General features: G+C 47.3%; 1 protein-coding gene across 1 annotated transcript; it reads left to right on the forward strand.

Moving 5' to 3' along the window:
• Window positions 1-1,889: 1,889 nt before the first annotated feature.
• EFHC1 (EF-hand domain containing 1) lies at window positions 1,890-20,662 on the forward strand. The gene is made up of 11 exons (XM_052692142.1): window positions 1,890-2,018; window positions 7,082-7,303; window positions 8,784-9,071; window positions 10,875-11,024; window positions 13,432-13,624; window positions 13,921-14,141; window positions 15,425-15,565; window positions 16,727-16,940; window positions 17,191-17,338; window positions 18,158-18,374; window positions 20,328-20,662. Exons 1-11 carry the CDS (start codon window positions 1,890-1,892, stop codon window positions 20,397-20,399), a joined length of 1,995 nt encoding a protein of 664 aa, XP_052548102.1. The 3' UTR covers window positions 20,400-20,662.
• Window positions 20,663-21,786: the final 1,124 nt, after the last annotated feature.

Genomic DNA, 21,786 nt, shown 5'->3' on the forward strand with positions numbered 1-21,786 from the left:
TGCTGGGTCTTAAACTCTGCAGCTGTCCCCAGTGACAGCTTATTTATTCTGACGTTGTTTGCTTTGTTCAGGTTGGAGGTAAGATCCGCTCTCAATCAAAAGCAGTTCCTCCAGCTATGAAGTGAAGAGCGCTAAGCTCATTTTTTAGCAGCACCCTCACATGCCTTTATCAAATTGGGGCCAGGGGGATAGATGGCGTGTGGAAGAAAGGAAAAATCCAAGTGTGCAATGTACAAATGACAACAGAGCAGTGTAGAAAGCAGTGGGGGACAGCATTCTGATTTATGAATCCCTGATTTTACCAGGCTTGTGGGTATCACATTTCAGCCTACTGCTAGTAAGCCCATACTTCAAAGTGTTTTTTAACAAACCCTTTGTAAATAGTCCTTGGATCTCTCAGAGCACAGATGGGGCATATTGAAACATCGGCCATTGCTGTAGCATGGGGATTCACAGGTTGGGCTGTTTATTGCCATACATTACAGGGGTGTGAATAGACGTAACAGCACAGCCTTTCCTCCAAAACACATGGGCTTTCAGCAGGTAAGAACTAGGAAATCTTGATACAGGAAACACTGATCCTTTTGCTTTTCATGAGCAGAGTTGTAGAGATGCAAGAAGCTGACGAGGCTTGTCTTAACCATGCCAAGACTGATTTGAATGTACAGAGGTGTCAAAGATGCCCCTTTCTGCCACAACTTTCTTCATCCCCATCTGCCTTCAAACACTCAGAGGATCTGAAGTGTCCTGATCCAGTCCCTGCTCATGTCTGGAGCCGAAGCTTCTACTCTGTGACCCTGCATAAATCTCATGGCCTCTCTTTGCTTTAGTTCACCCCTGCAAACTGTGGGATTGCAGCTCTCCTGCCCCACTGCAAGCTGTGCATAAGAGGCACTTTGCCACGCAGCCTTGTAAAAAAGCTGCTGTCACTACCTTACAGAATAACACACGGCCCAAGGAGGCAAGTTTCCTTCCCTGAGGAAGGCACTGGCCCTTGTGCCTAAGATACCTGCTGAATGACATCTGGATACCACAGCAGGAGCAATCAGACATTGCTTATGCCCCATCGCCCACATCCAAGTTCCTCACTGTCTGCCTGCTGCCTTTCAGCCCTGCTTGGCCTTCAAGCTATTTCCCTATTTTGAGCTCATCAGACGCCTTTATCTCCCTGTTGCTTTTTGTCTCTGTGTTTCTCTCTGCTTGACTTCTGCTTACAAACCCTCACATCCTGCTGCCTGCCTGTGAATCACAGCCTGCTCTGCCTTAAAGGCACCAAAGGGAAGAAACACAAAACCCTCTTTTCTCCATGGTGATTGATGTAACTCTCTTTATCTGTTACACTTCAGAGCAACTTTTCCACAGGAACTTTCCCTTCCTGCTTCCTAAACGTGAAAACTCACGTTGGAATCCGTGTCAGTGTCACAACCCCCTATCTCACAGCTAACATGTATGTATATATATATAGCAGACGGTAAATGAGCACAAGCCCTTTTCCTATTGAGTATTGTGAGCGCCGAGGTACAGATCTGCCCCTCCTTTTCTCCCACCAGGAGGCCAGGCTGCTGCCGCCTGTTCTGAAGACAGGCACTGTTTCAGTCCCGCGCACACAGACCCAACTGCGCGGGGAACATGGCTGCAGCCTGCAGCAGGCTGAAGGACGTCTCAAATGAGAGAAATACGATCAGGAACACCTTCCCCGGCCCCAAGGCGGCCGTTTTTGCACACAACGCGGCCGGCGGCACCCGGGGCCCAGCCCCACAGGGCGCGCGGCCGGGCCAAGGCCGCTCCCGCCCTCCCGTTGCCACGGCAACCCCTCTCCCTTTCGGTCAGGGCGCAGGCGCGAAGCGCCGGGGCGGCTCAGTGCGCATGCGCCCTTCTGCTTAGTGAGCATGCGCACTGGGGCGCGCCCAGCGGTTGTCATGGAGACGGCGTCGCTGGGAGCGAGCGCAGCCGCCATGAGCTCGGAGCCGAGGTCGGGCCTGCCCTTCCTACCGGGCTGCTCCTTCAGGGACCCCATGGTGAGCGCAGCGCCTGGGCAGCCCAGCTCCCGGGAACCCTCGGCATCGGTGCCTCAGGCCCCTTCCATCCGGGGTACCCCCAGTCCCTGCCTGGTCTTGCAGGTAGCCCTGCTGAAGGAGCCCTGTGAGGCCTCTGCACAGCCCAGCTGCTCCAGGGTCCTTTCAGTGAGCCGTGCCTGCCTGGTTCCCTTGGAAGCCTGGTGTCCCTGAGCACATTCCCAGGGAACCTGGTACTCCTTCAGACCCTTCTCTAACTCCCCAGGAGACCTGTTATCTCCAAATTCACCTTATATCTTCTCAAAGGCCTAGCCTAGTCAGCCTGCCTGACTAATCCCCACCTACTAATCCCCATGAGAGGTTGGGTACCTCCTCAATTAACTTAAAATCCCTGGGGAAACTGGTATCCTCTGAATACCTTACGCCCCAGCTCACCTGACACCCCTCAGGATATCCACTAGTGACTCTCAAAGGACTTGAGATCCCTGTAAACTCACCCAAGGGATCTGATACCTACTGAACTCTTTTCCCAGGGAAGCTGGCTTTTCCCAAAGCCAACAGCTGCCTGCTGAGCTCGCTCCTTGGGGAACTGAACTCTCTGAACCTACCTGCTTCCCCTGACCTCATCCACAGGAGCTCCCTCAGCTCTCCCAATGCAATTTCAAGTCTGTTCCCAGACAAGCAGATACGGCTGAGCCCAGCCTCCTTGGTGCTTTTAAATTCATCCCCAACATACCATTGCATCTTGAATCTGATATCTCCTTAAACTGCCCTGATAGCTTTGGAGAATAAGGTTTCCCAAAACAGAACCACTATCTGCAAATGTAACCCTGGGAGATCTAGTACCCCTGAATACATTCTTTAATTGCCCTGCCAATTCATATGATACCCCAAGGGAAGCATTACTCCAAAACTGACTTTATAAACAGGCAGACCACTGTTTCTCTGAACCACCTCAGTTTTCTCAAAGGGATGTGTTTCTGTTTCCTTTGTGGCTCTGGGCAGCCTGGTCTGCTGGTTGGTGACCCTGCACACAGCAGGGGATTGAAATTAGATGATCACTGTGGTCCTTTTCAACCCAGGCCATTCTGTGATTCTATGAGCCTACTTCTCATTCTGATACTGCCCTGAACCAGGACCCATGCAGTCACCTGATGCTTCCATAAATGCCTTCCTTCTATCCCCTGGAGAATTTAATCCTTGATAGGCAGTATGGAACTGATGCTCTGGAACCTGAGAACTGACAGTCTGTTCAGAGAACTGGTATCCCTCCACTGAACTGATACCATTGCAGCCTCCAGGATTCTCAAGGAAGTGAGACTTCTCAGCTGTACTAATATTCCTTGGAAGAAGTAGCCTCATCCTCTGCATCTGAATAGATACCTAAACAAGGAAGGTATTTTTTCCCCACTCCCACTGGTCCACAAGTTGAGGATTTGATAACCCCAAATCTTCCCAATATCCTCTTGCAAAAGCAGTACCACAGATGAAAAGTGATACTCCCCAAGTTCCTTCCAGTACTGTTTTGGAGCAGCTGACAACTCTGCACTTCCTTCTCCATGGGAAGTGAATATCTCAGGTCTTGACACTGTAACTCATCTTCAACTCAGTGCTATTATAATGGCAGTCTGAGAAACCAATGTCCTTGAATTTTCCTGACAGCTTCTCTCAGAAGCAATGTTCACCACCTTCAGTAGGAAATGGATACACCAGGGCATGCTTGATATCTCTGTGGAACTTAATAGTTTTAAGAGTGGGCTCCTCCATTTCCTCCCAGTGCCTAGAAAGGCCCCAGTATGCTCTGGCATTGCAGGATAAGGAACATCATGCACTTGCATTCTCCACTGCAAAACAAACAAACCAAAACCTTGGGGCATTGCTCCACGTCTTTGATCTTAATGTTGAAAACTAACCCTTCCATGTCTTCCTGATACCTCTGGTAGACCCTTCTCCCCAAAGGAAAGCCCATGACACTAACCCAGTCCTCGCTTTGGGATCTGAGAGGGTAAACCTTCTGAAGGGATGCTGAGCCCTGCTGCAGGTCAGTCAAAGTTGTTCTACCTGTATCACTCACAGAGCCTCTTAACTTCCACTGTACTCTTGCTGGTGCCTTTCAGCACAGTCACACTGTTTTCTAAGTCAGTGACGACTGAATTTTCAACAGTAAATAGAGTCATTCACTCATACCAAATACTCTCAATCGTGCAGTTATAAAGGTTATCTCAGCATTATTCTCAGTAACGACTTGGAAATTTACAATGCAAATCTCTGCCCCTAGCGAAATATTATTTCTTCTATCAGCAAAACCCCACCTGCTTTAGTCATGTGAATGCTTCTACTGACATCAGTGGCACTGTGTGCAGAAGAAACACCCACAGGATTTAGCAGAGCAGATTGTTATTTTAGAGTAACTGGAAGCATTGCCCTATTGGTGATGTTTAAGGACATCTGGACCCCAGAAATGTCTGTGCACTGTTGCTCAGTGAGTGCTATCACCTCACTTTGCCTCTGTGTTCCAGCCTATAAAATGGTCAGCATAATTCTTGTTTTTCATGTGAATTTGGAGACGTGCTGTAAAAAACCTCTGCATTCAGATAAGATAATGTAGTTAGTTACTGGTTCAGATGCACTCTAAGGAACTGAGACTCTGGGAGGAGAAGCAGTTTCACAGAATCACAGAATCACAGAATGGTTGGGTTGGAAGGGACCTCAAGGATCATGAAGCTCCAACCCCCTGCCACACGCAGGGCCACCAACCTCCACATTTCATAGCAGCCCAGGCTGCCCAGGGCCCCATCCAACCTGGCCTTGAACACCTCCAGGGATGGACGGGGCATCACAGCCTCTCTGGGCAGCTGTTCCAGCTCCTCACCACTCTCACAGCACAGAACTTCCCCCTGACATCCAACCTCAATCTTCCCTCCCTCAACTTCAAACCATTTCCCCTTGTCCTGCTGTTATCTACCCTTGCAAAGAGTTGATTCCCCTCCTGTTTGTAGGCTCCCTTTAGGTACTGAAGGCTGCCATGAGGTCACCCCGCAGCCTTCTCTTCTCCAGGCTGAACAAGCCCAGCTCCCTCAGCCTGTCTTTGTAGGGGAGGTGCTGCAGCTCCCTGATCATCTCTGTGGCTCCTCTGCACCCTCTCCAACAGCTCCGTCTTTCTTGTTCTGGGAGCTCCAGCCCTGAATGCAGCACAGCAGATGGGGCCTCACGAGAGCAGAGCAGAGGGGGACAATCACCTCCCTGTCCCTGCTGGCCACCCCTCTGCTGATGGAGCCCAGGTATTTGTATGAAAGTCTACAGACATGGCAAGAAAAACTTAATTCAGTAGTATTTATCCAATATGGGCTGGCAGCAACTGGGATCAGGAGTTTACATTCTGGGTTTTCCCTTTCAGTTTTGCATTACTCACCTGATATTGTGAGATGTAGCCTTGTGTTCATGCCCTTAAAAGCCGGTGTGCTTCTGACAAGCACTGATATTGCCAATCTAAGGACAAACTTCTTGGTTTTCCTTTAATGTTATTCCCACAGCTTTCCTTTGGTATTTACTGAACAGGAAGGAATGGCAATCCTGTGGCAGGGCTGCTGTTTATGAAACATTCTGTTAATGTGTCTCTAGTAAACTCTCTTGTTTTCACCTGAACGTGTTTTTCTGACTGCACTGTGAGATGTGTAGGACCAGCTCAGAGAGAAAACAGGCAATTACAAGAAATTCAAGTGGGGCCTTGAAGGTATAAATAAGATTAGAGGCTTAACCATGGGGGGCGAGGGAGGGGGAGGAGGAGAAGTGGTTCACATGCCTGAGGTTGGACTGATTGCGAGTCTCAGTCTGGCAAAGGAGCTGAAGCTTTTTCCTTCAGGGCTAGAAATGCCTGCAATTCTGTTTGATTTGGAAAAGCTCTAAGTAAAAGCAGAGGCTTTATCATAGAATCATAGAATGGTTTGGGTTGGAAGGGACCCTTAAGATCATCCGTTTCCAATCCCCCTACTACAAGCAGGGACATCTCCCTCTAGACCATGTTGCTCACAGCCCCATCCAGCCTGGTCTGGAATGCTTCCAGGAAGGAGGCAATGCTTCCAAGGATGGCTCATGCTCGTGGACTCACAGTTTCTCCTGCTCTCCTTGTTATAAGTGCTGAAAGCCCAGTGGGACCAGCCAGCCACACGTTGTTCCAAATGCTTTCAGCAGCAGATGTGGGCTGTACTGCAATCTGAGTAGCCTCCTGCCAGCCAAGTCCAGTCCTCCTCTTCAGCAGGGAAGAACACAACTGGGCAGACAGAGCCGACGTTCTATTCACAGCTCTGATCTTTCTTCTGTGCCCATGAGCAAAGTGGGGACCTTCCTGTGGCACGTGGATAATTATTGCACTTGAAGAACGGCTTGATAGCTGACATGAAGCAGATAGCAAAGACAGGAAAGGGCTCTAAGAAGGTCAAAACCAAGAATAAACCAACAAAGCTAAAAATAACAGGAGAATCCTATCGTCAGTGTTGTGCAGCGCTCACAGAGACAGAATTCTGTTTGTCAGAATGGGTTTCTCATGGATCTGTTGTAGCACCTTACTCTGTGGTTGTGCAAACCTTGACATAAGTTGTGGGGAGAACTGATACGCTGCAGTGTGTTTCCTAATTCCAGGTCTGGAAGCAACAGAAAGCACAGAAGGTGCACAGCTATCCTCCTGCAATAGTCAAGGCAGCATCATGGGGCATAACAGAGTGAGGGCCCTTGGAGCTTTGCACTGCTGGAGCACAGAGTAGGGAACAAAAAGTCTGTGAGCTAAATACTAGGGCAGATCAAGTGCAGTTGCCCCATTCTGGACACTGAGGCTTGTGGTAAGCCTGTGCCAGCACAAGGATTTGAGTTGACTCTGATGCTTTGTTCCTCCAGTCACTTACTGTTTATTCAGCCTTCTTGATGTAAGCATTAAGTAACTGCTGCATTAGGTTATAATAAATCACTGTGCAGGCATTCTGGATATCAAACTGTCACTGTTTTTCTGTGCTTTCAGTAGCAATATCTACTGAGTGCATGTAGGATTTTAACAGCTGGATTTTCTTCCACAGAAAACATCCTTTCATCGCTCGCAGACGCTGGGCTACAAAAATGGGTTTGCCTTTTCTCGGCTGCCAACAGTGGGGATCGGCGGGGAGCGACTGTATGTGAATCAGCCTTCTCAAGCTGAATTAGATGAATTATCCAACACGGGACCCACGCTGACCTACGGGCGAGCCAAGAAGGCTCCTCCTTCAGGCTTCGTTCCAGCACACGTGGCTTTGGACAAAAAGGTATAAAGAAGTTTATTCCAGGAATATCGGCTGGCTGAGTTCGGAGACATAAACAGTCAGCTCCAGGGTTCATGGGACAGCGTACAGCAGTTTTCAGATGCCATAGCCCTTAGTCAGAGACAGCTGAACCCCAGTGTGAAAGAGGCTTTCTTTGCTCAGGAGGAGGATTATAATACATAAACGATGTAAGACATTCCCTGCGAGTTACGCCGGAGCATTTCCAGCAGGAGTTTGAAAAGAAATTTGATTAATTCTGAAAAGCTTCAGTTTATAACCATTGCCCTGTAAAACACAGCCTGCCCTCCTGCATTTCCAAAAGTGTACTGAGGTTGTAACTGAGCTTAAACTGTGAAGTCTCTCTGCATTGGAATTCCTGCTAGACTGTCTAGCTTTGGTCTATCTATATATGCTCATGCTTGTCACCACAGCGTGTTAGAGCCTGCTGCTCCAGCTTTGCTTCCTGCATTAAATCTTGGTGATCCTGTCAGACTAGGAGGTGGCTCTGTGTCTGCAATCCTGAGCTGACCCTCGCTTTTAACGTGCTGGTTGCTCTGAACTGCAGCTGCAGCCAGAAAAGCCCCTGCAGAGTGTGAAAGGCTCAGCAGCCCTGAGCACATGCAGGGGTTGCTCACTGCCAGGCAGCTCTGGAAAGACAACCCATGGGAGACAGGGTGGGGGACAGCTGTCCTGTGTTAGTTACTGCTTCAGGGGCCATTCTTTCAGAGTAATGTAAATGTTGCTGTTTTAATGTCAATGTTGCTGTTTTAATGTCAGATACTTCCCTGTCCTTTCATTCAAACTGTAGTAGTAACTGCTTGATTACATAGGTCAGTGGGCTGATGTAGGCTGGGTATGCAAGGCTTGGTTACCCACATACATCCTCTTAGAAGCAATGAATGCTCTTGAAGGCAATATTCCTTGTCCTTCTTTCATTCACGGGACTGAGAGTGACTGGCTTTTGGCAGGGTATGCAGCGTGTGTTTCCTCTGTGTCCTGATTTCTTTCCTCGTTCCTCCAGAACAGATTGCCTCTTCCTGCCTGTGCTGGATAGATGTGAGTTCAAATGAACAACACAGGTCCAAAAAACCACAAACGTCATCAAACTGTTAACTAAAACCACCAGATCCTTTTGCAGACCCTTGAAAGAAAGTCAGATATGTCTGTAAACTGGATGCTGACAGTAAGCAAGCACTAGTTAGTAGGTAAAATAGCAGATGATCATGGAGAAAAGAAAGTGCTGTATTTATGACAAGTGTCTTGTGCAGCCAAACTTAGAGAAGGCAAATGTTGATGAAAGCCCTCGTGAAGCCTCCATCATCAGTCACAGATTGGGCTAACAGCTGGCTTTGATGATTTTATAGATTACAATCCAGCAATTTTTCACTGCCAAATTGGAAGTACATTCTTTGGGTTAACAGGCTAACCGTGGTGTTCAGTTTGTTTCTTTCTCTCTCCCTTTGGGACCTCGTCCCCCTGGCAGGTTTTGAAGTTTGATGCCTATTTCCAGGAAGAAGTTCCTCTCTCTACAGAAGAGCATTTCCGTATCCGCCAAGTGGGTATCTATTACCATTTGGAAGATGACACCATATCTGTTATAGAGCCTGTCGTGAAGAACTCTGGTATTCCTCAAGGCAAACTGGTCAGACGTCATCGCGTGCCCAAGAACGACGGCGGGGATCATTACCACTGGAAGGATCTGAATCGAGGCATCAGCATCACCATGTATGGCAGAACATACCGCATCGTTGACTGCGACCCGTTCACACAGGTGAGTTCCTGTCATGCAGAAGCTGACACTGAAGAATCCCAGGTGTTACACGAGGCAAGATCCGTTAGAATCCAGTCTGGTATTCTCAGTCTGCAGCTCTCACCCTGACAATGCTCGTGATCTTTCATTTTACATTTTGTGGAGACTTCTTTCCTCGTAACAGCAGGTATTTCAAGGTACAGTATTTGCTCTGAGAGCAGTTTCATACTTCTGCACCATTCTCTGTCCTGAAGACTGCACCCCACACTACAAATTCTAAGGTTGTTTCTGGGTTAAGAGAATTGGTTTAATTAACTTCTATCTGTACAACAGTTCAGATGCTTAGAGTCCTGATCAACCATTGTGCGTAGATGAGAGGGAAATTACTGATCTTAATTATTTTCCAGCTTAATACTCCTCTGATAAGAATAAGGGATGGGAATGCTGTCAGTAACTCGGCACTCATCTGCAACAAACCATAGTCAGTGGATTTAGGATCATAATATAAACTGACCTAAGACTGCTTATTCATTGCCTGTTTTTTATTCCTAGCTATTTCTGTACTGGTGACATTAAATGACAACAACACAGTGACTAATAGTAACATATACCAATATACTGGTATTCTTTTGGACTGTCCCCAGTGCAACCTGGGCCCTGGCCAATCCCTATTCTTTCAAGCAATTCCCAGGATCAGTTCAAGAGTTTGAGCACTCCAGGGACCATTCCCAATAGATGAGTTCCATGCAGCCAACTTGTTCTGGAGGCTGAGTGAGTTTAGATGCGGGCTGATCCTTGCCAGTTGGCTTCAGTGCCCAGGAATGTTCCCAGTCATGTAATATGTTAGTACATACGTCTTTGCTGAGTGCATGTGGGATCTGCTCTGCTGGAACTAGATGGCCGTTCAAGTCAGTTGACATCAGATGAAGATCTGGTTCTCCTGCTAATGGTTATTTGATGGAAAACATGGCACGAGTTATGTGGGTCTACATTTCAAGGCCACCAGTCTATTTATCATCAACTGGCATGCTCTAGATCAGAGCTTGAAAGTGTAAACCTGCCCTGTGAATCTTCAGGGTGATCTCACATGCCCAATGGAGATGTTTGCACAGGTGCTTCCCAGGCTGGGTATTTTCACAGGCCACATCCCAAAGCCAAACAAGGAAGAAGTCCATTGACTTCTGTGGTTGTTTTCAGTGACTGAGGTGAATGCACAAGTAATACCCTAGAGTTTGTTTATGCATCTAAGGTAAGCCAAAAATCCCCTTATAAACAAACAGATTGTCCTCTTTCTGTGGGAAATGTGCTTCTCCTGGCAGATGAACTAAAGCTGCTACTCTGGACACATATCCTTCTGGCCAGGGAGCCTTGGAGGGCCTGTTGTGGGTCACACAAACTTCCAGTGTCTGACAGAATGGAGAACACTGAATCTCTTACAAATTCAGACTGCCTACATCCATGGTTATACACTAACGTAATCTTTTTAATTCACATAGAAGAGACCAACCTGATTGTTATTCTCCATTTAATGCCCCAAAGGCAAGGAAAATTGTGCTCAAGTACAGACTTGAGGATGTTGGGGGCAGGACTGCCCTGCATAATAAGGGCAGACAAAGCAAGAAACATCTTAGTTGTCCCCTGTTGTCTTTGCTATTGCAATGAACTGAAACCCCTGCAGCCTGGTGAGCTATGCAGAATGAATTTGCAGTGTTCTGGCAACACTCATCTCAGGCAACCTGTAATCTCTGATCTTCAGATAGCTTCAGCCCATCTTTTATCTTCAGAACTCAAGTCAGCAATTCATACATCGGATGACTTTCCTAGGTATTCCTGGAGAGCCAAGGAATTGAACTGAACCCTCCAGAGAAAATGGTTTTTGATCCTTACACAGAACTGCGTCAGATGCCCATGCGGATGTACATCACACCATCAGATTTTGACCAACTCAAACAGTTTCTGACTTATGACAAGCAGGTGAGTGATCTGGCAGCGATCATCTGTATGTGTCACAGAAACCTACATCTTGTGAGTCTATTATATATATAAAGTCTGCAGCTTTATTCATTCTGAAAGATCTCAGTCCACTGGACAGACTCCAGATTTGCTCCTTTTTTCACATTTGTGAGAAACAAAATATTTCATCTTTTTGTTCAAGTTTGTGCCTTGTAAGCAGTTTCTCCTTGGACTGCAGAGCCCATTCTAATGATTCTCTGTTTCTTTCTTGCTCTCTGTTGTGATGACATAGGATACCTGCCTTCAGAAGTTAGCAGACCAGGCCAAATGTTGTTCTATCAGAAATGGGTACGCTACATCCCCCCAAAACACTGAAGCTAGGTGCTAGAGTGAACTGCTTCAGATAAATACAAATGCCAGTTGCTCTGACTGCATTCTCCCTGTGCGCACAGTTGACTAGCACTCTTCTTCCTGCTTATCCTTCTTCTTTTTATCATCTAACAACGGTGTAAGAAACCCTACAGACCACCCTATAGTAGTAAATACAGCAGGGCTCAATGTTAATGACTGCTTACATGGGTTGATAGTGATAGAACAAGGGGGAATGGTTTTAAGCTAAGACAGGAGAGGTTTAGGTTGGGTATTAGGAGGAAGTTTTTCCCCCAGAGGGTGGTGAGGCACTGGCACAGGTTGCCCAAGGAGGCTGTGGATGCCCCATCCCTGCAGGCATTCAAGGCCAGGCTGGATGTGGCTCTGGGCAGCCTGGGCTGCTGGTTGGTGATCTGCACACAGCAGGGGGTTGGAACTGGAGGAGCGCTGTGGGCCTTTGCAACCCTGACTATCAATCAAACAGTTACTGGACATCAGCTGGGCATTAGCATAGTCCAGAATCATATCCAGTTGCTGTTTTGGATATGGTTGCCTTGTTTTGAGGAAGGCAAACAGTTTTACTGTTTGGATGTAAGCTAGACTATGCCTGCTGTATTACTGATAGTTTAGCCTCAAGTCTGGCCCAACTCTGTGGAAGCTGTTGGATGGCCTGTTTAGGAGCTGCACCTTGAGGAACTCTTGAGCTGTTCCACTCTCTGCAGCAATCCCAGTAGGTGATGGACTTGGAAGCATTGTAGTGTGAGCTGTTTGATTTCTGTGCCATTATAGAATAGAATCATAGAATCACAGAATGGCCTGGGTTGAAAAGGAGCACAATGCTCATCCAGTTCCAACCTCCTGCCGTGTGCAGGTCACCAACCAGCAGACCAGGCTGCCCAGAGCCACATCCAGCCTGGATTAAAACAAGCCAATAGGATGAGTTTCAACAAGGCCAAATGCCGGGTCCTGCACTTCGGCTACAACAACCCCAGGCGACGCTGCAGGCTTGGGGCGGTGTGGCTGGAGGATGGCGTAGAGGAAATGGACCTGGGGGTATTGATTGATGCTCGGCTGAACATGAGCCGACAGTGTGCCCAGGGGGCCAAGAAGGCCAATGGCATCCTGGCTTGCATCAGAAACAGTGTTGCAAGCAGGAGCAGAGAGGTGATTGTTCCCCTGTATTCAGCACTGGTGAGGCCGCACCTCGAGTACTGTGTCCAGTTTTGGGCCCCTCACTGCAAGAAAGATATTGAGGCCCTGGAACGTGTTCAAAGGAGGGCAACAAAGCTGGTGAGGGGTCTGGAACACAGGGCTGATGAGGAGAGGCTGAAGGAGCTGGGAATGTTCAGCCTGGAGAAGAGGAGGCTCAGGGGAGACCTCATTGCTCTCTATAACTTCCTGAAGGGAGGCTGTAGTGAGCTGGGGGTCGGCCTCTTCTCTCGTGTCATCAGTGATAGGAGCAGGGGGAATGGCTTCAAGCTACGGCAGGGGAGATTCAGGCTGGACATGAGGAAGTATTACTTTTCAGAAAGGGTGGTCAGGCACTGGAATGGATGCCCAGGGAGGTGGTGGAATCACCGAGCCTGAGGGTGTTCAAGGAAAGGCTGGATGTTGTGTTGAGGGACATGGTTTAGTGGGAGCTATTGGGAATAGGTGAACGGTTGGACTGGGTGAGCTTTTAGGTCTTTTCCAACCTTGGTGATTCTATGATTCTATGATTCTAAGACATTTTCTATACAAGTGAGATGGGGTCTAGAGTGAATGCAGTATCCTCAGAATAACTACAGACATATCCCTCTGCCTTCTGTAGAGAATTGGCCATGAAACCTCAATATTTGCCATGAAACCTTCAAAATTAAATTCTGCCTCACTTTATTAAGTTTCATTATAAAAATCCCAGTGCTCACAGTACAAGGGCTTGGTTCTTCTGTACTTGGCAGAGAAGACTGCTGAGTTACTTCCAATCACCCGTCCTTTTTTAGCCAAAATCGTTTGGACAAAGCACTTGGAAATTCTAATCCATGTTTGTTTTTTGCTGCCTGTTTTTTATCCACCTCAGGTCCTTCGCTTCTACGCCATGTGGGATGACACCAAAAGCATGTTTGGTGAGAATCGGCCTTACATCATCCATTACTACCTGGCAGATGACACAGTGGAGGTTCGGGAAGTCCACAAGCCCAATGATGGCAGAGACCCATTCCCAGTACTCATAAAACGCCAGCGCTTGCCGAAAGCCTTTGTGGACAAGAAAAGTAAGTTTGGAGCAGCCAGCACGTCTGTCTGTGCTAAAGCACCTTGGGGGGTGGAGGTAGATGTGGAAACTGTGTTAGAGGTGCATCAGTTCAAGAGCTGCAGGCGTCATCAGTTTGTGGCCAAAGGAATATTCTTTCAGTGATCGTTACAGTCTGTATGCTGGGAAGCAGAGCACTACCAACAGCCCTCTGGAGATTTTTATACTGCTTTCTTTTGCATACCTTTTCACTGAGAAATACTAACATTTACCTGATTGCTTTGGGGTTTTTTTTCCCTTTTGCTCCCTTGTCCTTAGAGACCTTCCCAAGCTGCGTGCTGGAAATCTCTGATCAGGAGGTACTTGAGTGGTACACGGCTAAAGATTTTGCTGTTGGCAAACCTACCACCCTCCTTGGACGCACGTTCTTCATCTACGATTGCGATGAGTTCACACGTAACTTCTATCGTGACAAATTTGGCATCACAGACTTCCAGCCAGTGGAGATAAAGGAGAAACCACCTGAGGAAGTACCACAGGTACTGTAAGCAGTTTTGAAAGGGAGAGAGGGAAATCTGCAGTCCGTGTGTGCTTTGTTAGTGTAGTTTCTTCTTAAAGAAAAGAGCAAGTAGAAGAGTAAGTCAAAGAAAGCTAAGGGTTAAATTGAAGAGCAACTTGAGGAATCATAGAATCACAGAATCCATTTGAGTTGGAAGGGACCCCTACAGGCCATCTGTCCCACTCCCTACACTGAACAGGGACACCCACAGCTCCATCAGTGCTCAGAGCCCATCCAGCCTGACCTTGGCTGTCTGCAAGGATGGGGCACCCACAGTCTCTGGGCAACCTGTGCCAGTGCTTCACCAGCTTTATCATAAGAAACCTTTTCCTTATATCCAGTCTAAATTTCCCCTCTTTTAGTTTGAAACCATTCCCCCTTTCCCTATCACAGCAGACCCTGCTGAAGAGTCTGTCCCCTTCTTTCTTACACCCCTCCATTACATACTGACAGGCTGCTCTCAGGTCTCCCTGCAGCCTTCCCTTCTCCAGGCTGCACAGCCCCAGCTCTCTCAGCCTGTGCTCATAGGAGAGCTGTTCCATTTTTGGGGCTCCTCTCTGGATGCTCTCCAACAGGTCCACATCTCTCCTGTACTGAGGACTCTACAGTGGGATGCAGTACTCATAGAAGGCAAGCCAAGGATGGACAGTCAAATTAAGATGAAAGTCAAAATGTCAGTTGTTAGTAATGTAAAGGACAGAACTGGCACTCTGACTATGCCTATACTAGAAAGTTATATGTCAGGGTTTGTTTTCTGGCTGCCAAGCAAACTGGAATGGTCTGGCTGCAGTCATACCACTAAACTCTATCTCACTTCTCCAAAAAAGAATTGCTGAGTCCCAAATGCCTATTGGAGATGGTCACTGCCCATGTTACCTCCGAAGGAATGGAATGGAGTATTAGCTGGCCCAGTCCACAGACACGATGGGGCTCAGGTTAATAGTGTAACCACACAGGTGATTGAGTTCCTGTACACAGGAAGGGTTAGTTATTAGTTTACCCCTCGTCTCTTTATTCAGAAAAACTACCTGGCTTTGTGATGTTGAGATTTTCTTAGCTCTTATGGAATATTTCTATAAATGAGGGATATGGATCCAACGCGTGGCTGGCCTAGAGCGTTTCTGCTGGGCAGAGTGTCACAGCTGTTGGCACCTGGCAACAGAAGAAGTCTTTTCAAACAGATGCTTTCTTATAAGCTGTCTTGCAAACATTTTTGTGTTCTTTGTTTCAGCTCTTTCTCCTTGGTATCCCCTCTTACTGCAGGTGATTCCTCCCTATAATGGTTACGGCTTCCTCGAAGACTCCCTTCAGAACTGCTTTTCTCTATTTCCAAAGCCTCCCCGGAAAGATGTAATTAAAATGCTGGAGAATGACCACAAAGTGCTGCGGTACCAGGTAGCCCTGGTAAGTCCTTTCCTTGATACTGTGCACGTGTCAGCTCGTGTTGTAGAGTTAGAAGAATGGCAGGAACGTGCTGCTCAGACAAGGCTGGTAGCAAATTTTGTTCTGTGCTGGTGGCTCAAGAAATAAGGAGCACGTGACCCTTAGGAGATCCCATTGGGTTATTGTGTGCTTGCTGTGATAATTAGTGGCACGCAAAGGTAGGAGGGGAAAGAAAAACAGCAAGGCCAGGCAGTGTAAAGTAGATGTGCTACAAAACCACAGCCATTTATGGAAAAACTCCCACTGACATCAGCACGTGACAGATGGCCCTAATTGAAACAGCACTGCAGCTGGGCTCTGTGCCTCTGCCTGCCTCCAGCTGCTGCCACAAGCGTGAGCTTGCTGTCTCTCTGCTGCTGGATCCCAGCACCTGTCCTTCTCCAGGCTAGTCCCAGCTGCAGCAGCCAGCAAGGAGCTGTGCTGGCAGAGCAGCCAAGCGTTAGTGTAGAAGCAGGGGAGTCCACGGGGACGGTGCTTTCCACCCACAGCAACAGTGTTCAGGCTTTGGCCCTTGTACCAGCTTTGCAGCTGGTTTATGCAAGGAACCTCTGGCACGTCTAGCAACAGCGATGGCATTTCCTGTGCTGCCTGGTGCCTGCCCTCTCCAAACACTCAGGGTGAATAAGGGCTGATTTCTTTTCCCTATTGTGCAGGAGTTCCTAAAGGTCACAGCTGATGAGTTCAGATCAACTTTATTTTAAACTAAGTAAGTAAAAGCAATGGTGTGTCAGGGGAGTGTCTTCCTGTGAGTAAGAGCTGAAAGCAGCACCAGCCCCTCTCAGGCAATCATTAAAATGAAATATATAACTTTAATACTAAACTTTACAGCCAGCCTTCCTCTGCATGATGAATCATTCCATATAGGATATTCCTTTCTCTTGAATTACTCAGTCTGGAAATACTGAATGCTCTTAGTCACTGCAGCCCAAATTCTGCTCCTGTTAGCCTGACTAGAGCAAGTAAGCTTTGAAATTCAGGTATTTAATGCTGTTACCCTGTGACAGTGTATATGCAATTTTTGCCTAATCAGCTGTTTAGTTTTACTCAGCTAGAAAAAAAAAAAGATATAAACTCTGGTCATGGTTCAGATGTTCTTTTCCAAAGCCACTGCATTTCCTCCAGGAATCACCAAACCCTGTGGACGCCAAGCGCCGCTTCATCCTCTCTTATTTCCTCTCCAATGATATGATCAGCATCTACGAGCCACCAGTCCGTAACTCTGGCATCATTGGAGGCAAATACTTAGGAAAGACCAGAGTTGCCAAACCAGGCTCTACTACAGAGAATGCTGTGTACTACGGGCCCTCTGACCTCACCATTGGTTCTACCATTGAAGGTAAGATCCGGTCTGGCTTGGTAATACTCTCTGAGCACTGGCTTTTGCTGCCTGATCTGTCACTTATTGCACAGACAGCATATATACATACCTTCCATCATTAGAAAGATCTGTACCTTCTGGATCTCACTGCTGTTCAGTTTCCACATCACCTGCTGGTGTGAATTGATGTAACTGTTACTGTCAGTGTGTGGACCGTGGACGTAATTAGGAAAATAGATACATCCTTGCTTTAATACCTCTCCCACAGTGTTTGGCCACAGGTTTATTATCACTGATGCTGATGAATACGTGCTCAATTATATGGAAAGCAATGCAGAAAGTTTTCCTGCGACAACACTGCAGTCCATGAGGGATCATTTTCACCCACGGCAGGTGGTGGAGGAGACTGCCAAAAGGTAGGCTTCAAAGGATGGCACATGGAGCTAAGTGAGACTCGGGGCTGACAACTAAGGGGACTTCCAGCAGCTTCCACGGGCTCCAGTTTGCTGTCTAGTGGCTGCTCAGCTGATTATTCAGCTCCAAGGATGTGTCTGAACAGATACAGCGCGTGGTCAAGAGTGTACAATATCATGTCATGGCTGTCACTGACCCAAAAACCCTGTGGGACAGCTGTGGCTCAGCAGCAGAGACACCTTCAGGTGAATGAATGCAGTCATCTTTTTCCAAAAGGGAGCAGTAAACTGTGATAGGAGCTGCTAATAGTCACTTCATCTGGTTGCAGGCTCAGAGGAGCATTGGTGGATTCGTTTTCACTTTTGCTCTGGCTCTCAGCCTGTCACAGCCTGTACATCATCTCCTTTTTTAGCTGTCTGTCTGGAGCCACTGTAGTCCACATAGTAACAGTCCTGTAACCTCAGGACACCCTTTTGAGTCAGTTTGTGGAAGTTCAGAGGCTCTGGTTGAAACTTGAGCTGCATGCAGTACCTGGGACCATATAAAACACACACGCAAACCCTCTTTGTTCCAAAGTATTTGGTGCACAAAGCAAACGTCATGCAGACAGAAAGCAGTTTCCCTAATGTCCAGTATCAGAATTTAGCTTCACCTGCAAGTTCAATCTGAGATGAGCTTGCCATAAAAAACAAACACCCCAGAAACCTGCTGTGTATTCAGAAATACAGCCTGGTCAGCCATGGGGGGCAGCCAGCACGAAAACATCACAGTAGGGCTGTAAGAAGTAACTTTTACTTTCTATTTTCTCTTTCCTTCTACAGTGATGTCCCTGCTCCAGGGACCAACAAGCAGGAACTGGATGAACTAATTGCACGGGTTCAGGAAGAGCTGAAGCTCCATAACTACTTGAACTACAGCAACATTCGGGAGGCATTACTTCGTTGTGACAAGGATGAGTCTGGTTTCCTCAACAAAGCAAAATTTTTATCTGTTTGTGACAGCCTGAAAGTGCCAACCAGCGCCGTTCTGGTTAACAAGGTCAGAAGGAAGGGGTGCTGTGCATATTGAATTTCACCCCCTGTCGTGTTCTGAAAGATGTCTTTTACAAACCAACCCAATCCAGGCTGAATTAACAGCCATTCTGCCCTACAGAGGGGAACAGCTCCAAGAAAAGGGTGAAAGAATCCCAGTTCAGAAAGGCTTCTGAGCTGTTGGACCGAACCTTTCTCTTAAAGGAGGAAGTAACAATTCCTGTCCTTTACGTAATGCAGGTTGTCCCCAGCATGCTATGAAAGGCTTGGTCAAGCCTTAGAGATGAGCAGAAGAGGAGGTTGCAAATTGTGATGGAGATGAAGCAGAGGTTCCTGTGGAGCTACTAAGTGTTGTGACTTAGGCACACCTGGGCATGAGTAGAGATGACACTGAGATGCTTAGGGGATCATCCTTATGAAAGCTTAGACACATTGTGAATTTAACAGCAGCTGAATTGAAGACTTGAGAACTAAGTGTTTGACAAAGACAAAAATAATCATAACCATTACAAACTCTTTCCATGTTTATCTGGCAGCCTGATCGTGCTGTGGGAAGTCAGCCTACAATCCATCTTTCTGCATTTGTGCCCATTTGCTGAAGCTCAGTGAGCCTGTAGCTCACAAGGCAACTTAGCTTTCTGTGCTGCCGTATTTCAGGCCCCCTGTGGCCATTAAGTTAACCCAACTGAAGCAGAGCCTTGCTGGGCACGGTGAGTGAAAGCCCATGGAGATCAGTCTGCCTAAGAGAAAACGTGAGAGAAACGGCAACAAAAAATGCCTGCAGAGGGGAGGGAGAATGCTTCCAGCAACATGACTGCCAAGGATGCTTGCTTAGCATAAAGTGATATACAATAGATTAGGGGCCAGTAAAGGCAAGCTCACGCCTTAAAGAAACCCAGGAACCAGAGAGTATTGCCCCTGATAGGAAAACATGTTCTATCACAGCCAACTGTGAGCATCACAGACATGGAAAGGTGCATCACACGCAGCTGGTGTCCCTCAATGTGCACTGAGTGCACTGAGGCCTTTGGCCAGCACCCATCCTTGCTGTTCCAGAGTCCACTGGAGATCCCTTGGCCTTGAGGAACTAGCTGGTGACTGCTCTTTCTTCACTCATGCCAAGAATGGGAGTCGAAGCAGAAAGTCTGTAATAACTGAGCTCAAACCTCGTGTTTGAATCTCCATCTAGACCTTGGCACTAAAAGCATAATAAGAACGTGCCCAGAGCCCATAGCAGCATGGCAGCACTGTAAATGAAGCACATGGCAGATGGTTAACTTGTGTGGCCTGGAGAGGAGCACAGCTGTCAGTCACACAAGAGCAAACCTAGTAAATCTGTCTCCAGGCGACGAGGGGAAGAAGAATCCTTTCAAGGAACTCTGATATTAGACCTTTTCCATTTCCCTGGGTGTCAGAAGGAGATTAGTTATGCAATTAAGGAAACAAAAGCCTTCTTTCTTCCCCTTAAGCATACAAAGGCTATAGCTCTGTAACACAATGCAGGGTCAGGCACGGATACCAGAACTGGTTCATTAGCAGGGCTGTCACTGAGCTCAATTATCTGTGTCTCCACTTGCTGCCATGTGCACGTACCGAAGAGACACCACCAAGCAGTGCCTGTTCAGATGCAGGCCTCCATCCTGCTTCTGGCAGGGATTTCAGTGAGGTTTCTGAAAGACGTGCTGTGGCCTTTGCCAGTCTTTGGCCACAGCTCCGTTTTTTGTGGCTCTGGTGTCACTGTGGTGACACATAGAGGGCAAACCCTAACCCTAACACTTTAACTCTTGTCCTTGCAGAGGTTAGTGTCATCTGTAGGCACTCAAGGTTACCTGTGATCCAGCACTGCAGAGCCAGTCCGCTCTTCTGCTCTGTCACATAGAGTACCTTGGGCACTTTTCCTTACGAAAACATTTACAGGTTCCTTCAACTCTTTCTGGCATTGCTTCTTTTTTCCCCCCAGCTGATTGACCTGTGCTGCTGTGGAGATGACAAGATAAACTACCGGGACTTCCTCAGGGCCTTCCCCTCGTGACCCTCGCCTGGAAGCCAAAGCACAAGACAAGCAGTGATAACTTTAGCTGAGCTGACTGTGAGACCTCGCACTTCAAAAAGGAAGCTCTGCCTTTTACCTTTGCTTCTTTTCCTCTCTCCCTTCCTTCCTTCCTAATTTCACCCTCACTTGGATAACCTTCCCAACCTACTCCTGCCGTTTTTGCTGCCACCAAATTCAACCTCCTAACTGCTGAATATTGGAATGAAACCCATAAGAAAAAAGAAACGTTTTGGAGAACCACGGACAGGTTCTTCTACTGATCTCTCAACTTTTTAATGCTGTACAGCAAGGCTTGCTAGAGCTAATGGAGTGACAAGCATCTAGATTTCATACAGAGTTGAAAGGGGCCTGCAGTGAAGACTGCCAGTTTAAATGTTTATTTACATTGCAAGAAGACCTAAGAGCTCTGTCAGAAACCATAATAAATGCATGCTTGCTAGTGTGACTATAAAGTTATGCATGGCTGCTGTGAAAGTGTTAAAGAGTAGGCTTTAAATAAATGTACCTCAATGACTAGAATAGCTAAGGAGTCTAAGCTAAGAGTAAGTATATAGCTAAGAGTAAGGAAAAAACCCACCACCACAAAGCCAATTGTGACTCTGGCTTTACTTGAAATGGAATAGTAGTTTTGCTCTCACGTATCTCATGGAAATTGCAGGGTCTGCACACAGATGTGCTGACAGCAGCTTTGCATTTTTTAACAAAGGGTTGGGAGAATGGTTTTAGAACTGAGATTACATCTAACCCCAGCTCATGCAACTGTCATCTTACAGGATAGGTCCAATGAAAAGGGAAAACTAACCGTTGGCATAGCAATAGGGCTATGACACTTCTGCTCAGGCTGCTCATCTCTCCCTGAAAGGAAACATGGCAGGAACCTTCTCAGCCCAGCTGACACCTGCCAGGAATCGCCACTGAGCGCAGTCGGAGGGCAGCTATCATGCACACAGAGAACAAAATGCCTCTTTAACTCAGCTTTTTGCGCTGTGGGCTCCCACTTCCACTGCCTCCCCTGTTTCAGGAAAGGTCCCTGCTCTTCCCTTCTGGGCCCATTTTGTGCTGCTCTTCTCTCTGACTGAGAATTGTTAAAGCAATCTCAGGTCCATCTCAGATTTCAAAGCATGGCTTGGCGTTGTATGAGGTGCCTTCTGAGCAGCAGCAGCTGCAAAAGACTAAACTTCTAACAGCCACCCTGAACAGCTTTTCCAGAGGCCCAAGAACTTGCAGTTGAAGTTACAGGAGTTACAGGCTGTAGAAAAGAAAGTGAGAATTTGTTTTCTGCATGTGCTATGAAAGCTGTAACCTAATACTTAACCAACCCATGCAGCATGCCCAGGGCCAGCTGCAGAAAGCATACAATTGAGCT

This window comes from Tympanuchus pallidicinctus, unplaced genomic scaffold (assembly GCF_026119805.1).
Source record: "Tympanuchus pallidicinctus isolate F22 unplaced genomic scaffold, pur_lepc_1.0 scaffold1, whole genome shotgun sequence".
Taxonomy (NCBI): domain Eukaryota; kingdom Metazoa; phylum Chordata; class Aves; order Galliformes; family Phasianidae; genus Tympanuchus; species Tympanuchus pallidicinctus.

Coding starts and splice junctions, on each gene's coding strand:
- EFHC1 (XM_052692142.1), top strand. CDS start 1,890: ATGCGCACTGGGGCGCGCCCAGCGGTTGTCATGGAGACGGCGTCGCTG. Junction 7,304..8,783: donor ACGTGGCTTTGGACAAAAAG/GTATAAAGAAGT, acceptor TCCCCCTGGCAG/GTTTTGAAGTTTGATGCCTA. Junction 13,625..13,920: donor AGCCTTTGTGGACAAGAAAA/GTAAGTTTGGAG, acceptor CCTTGTCCTTAG/AGACCTTCCCAAGCTGCGTG.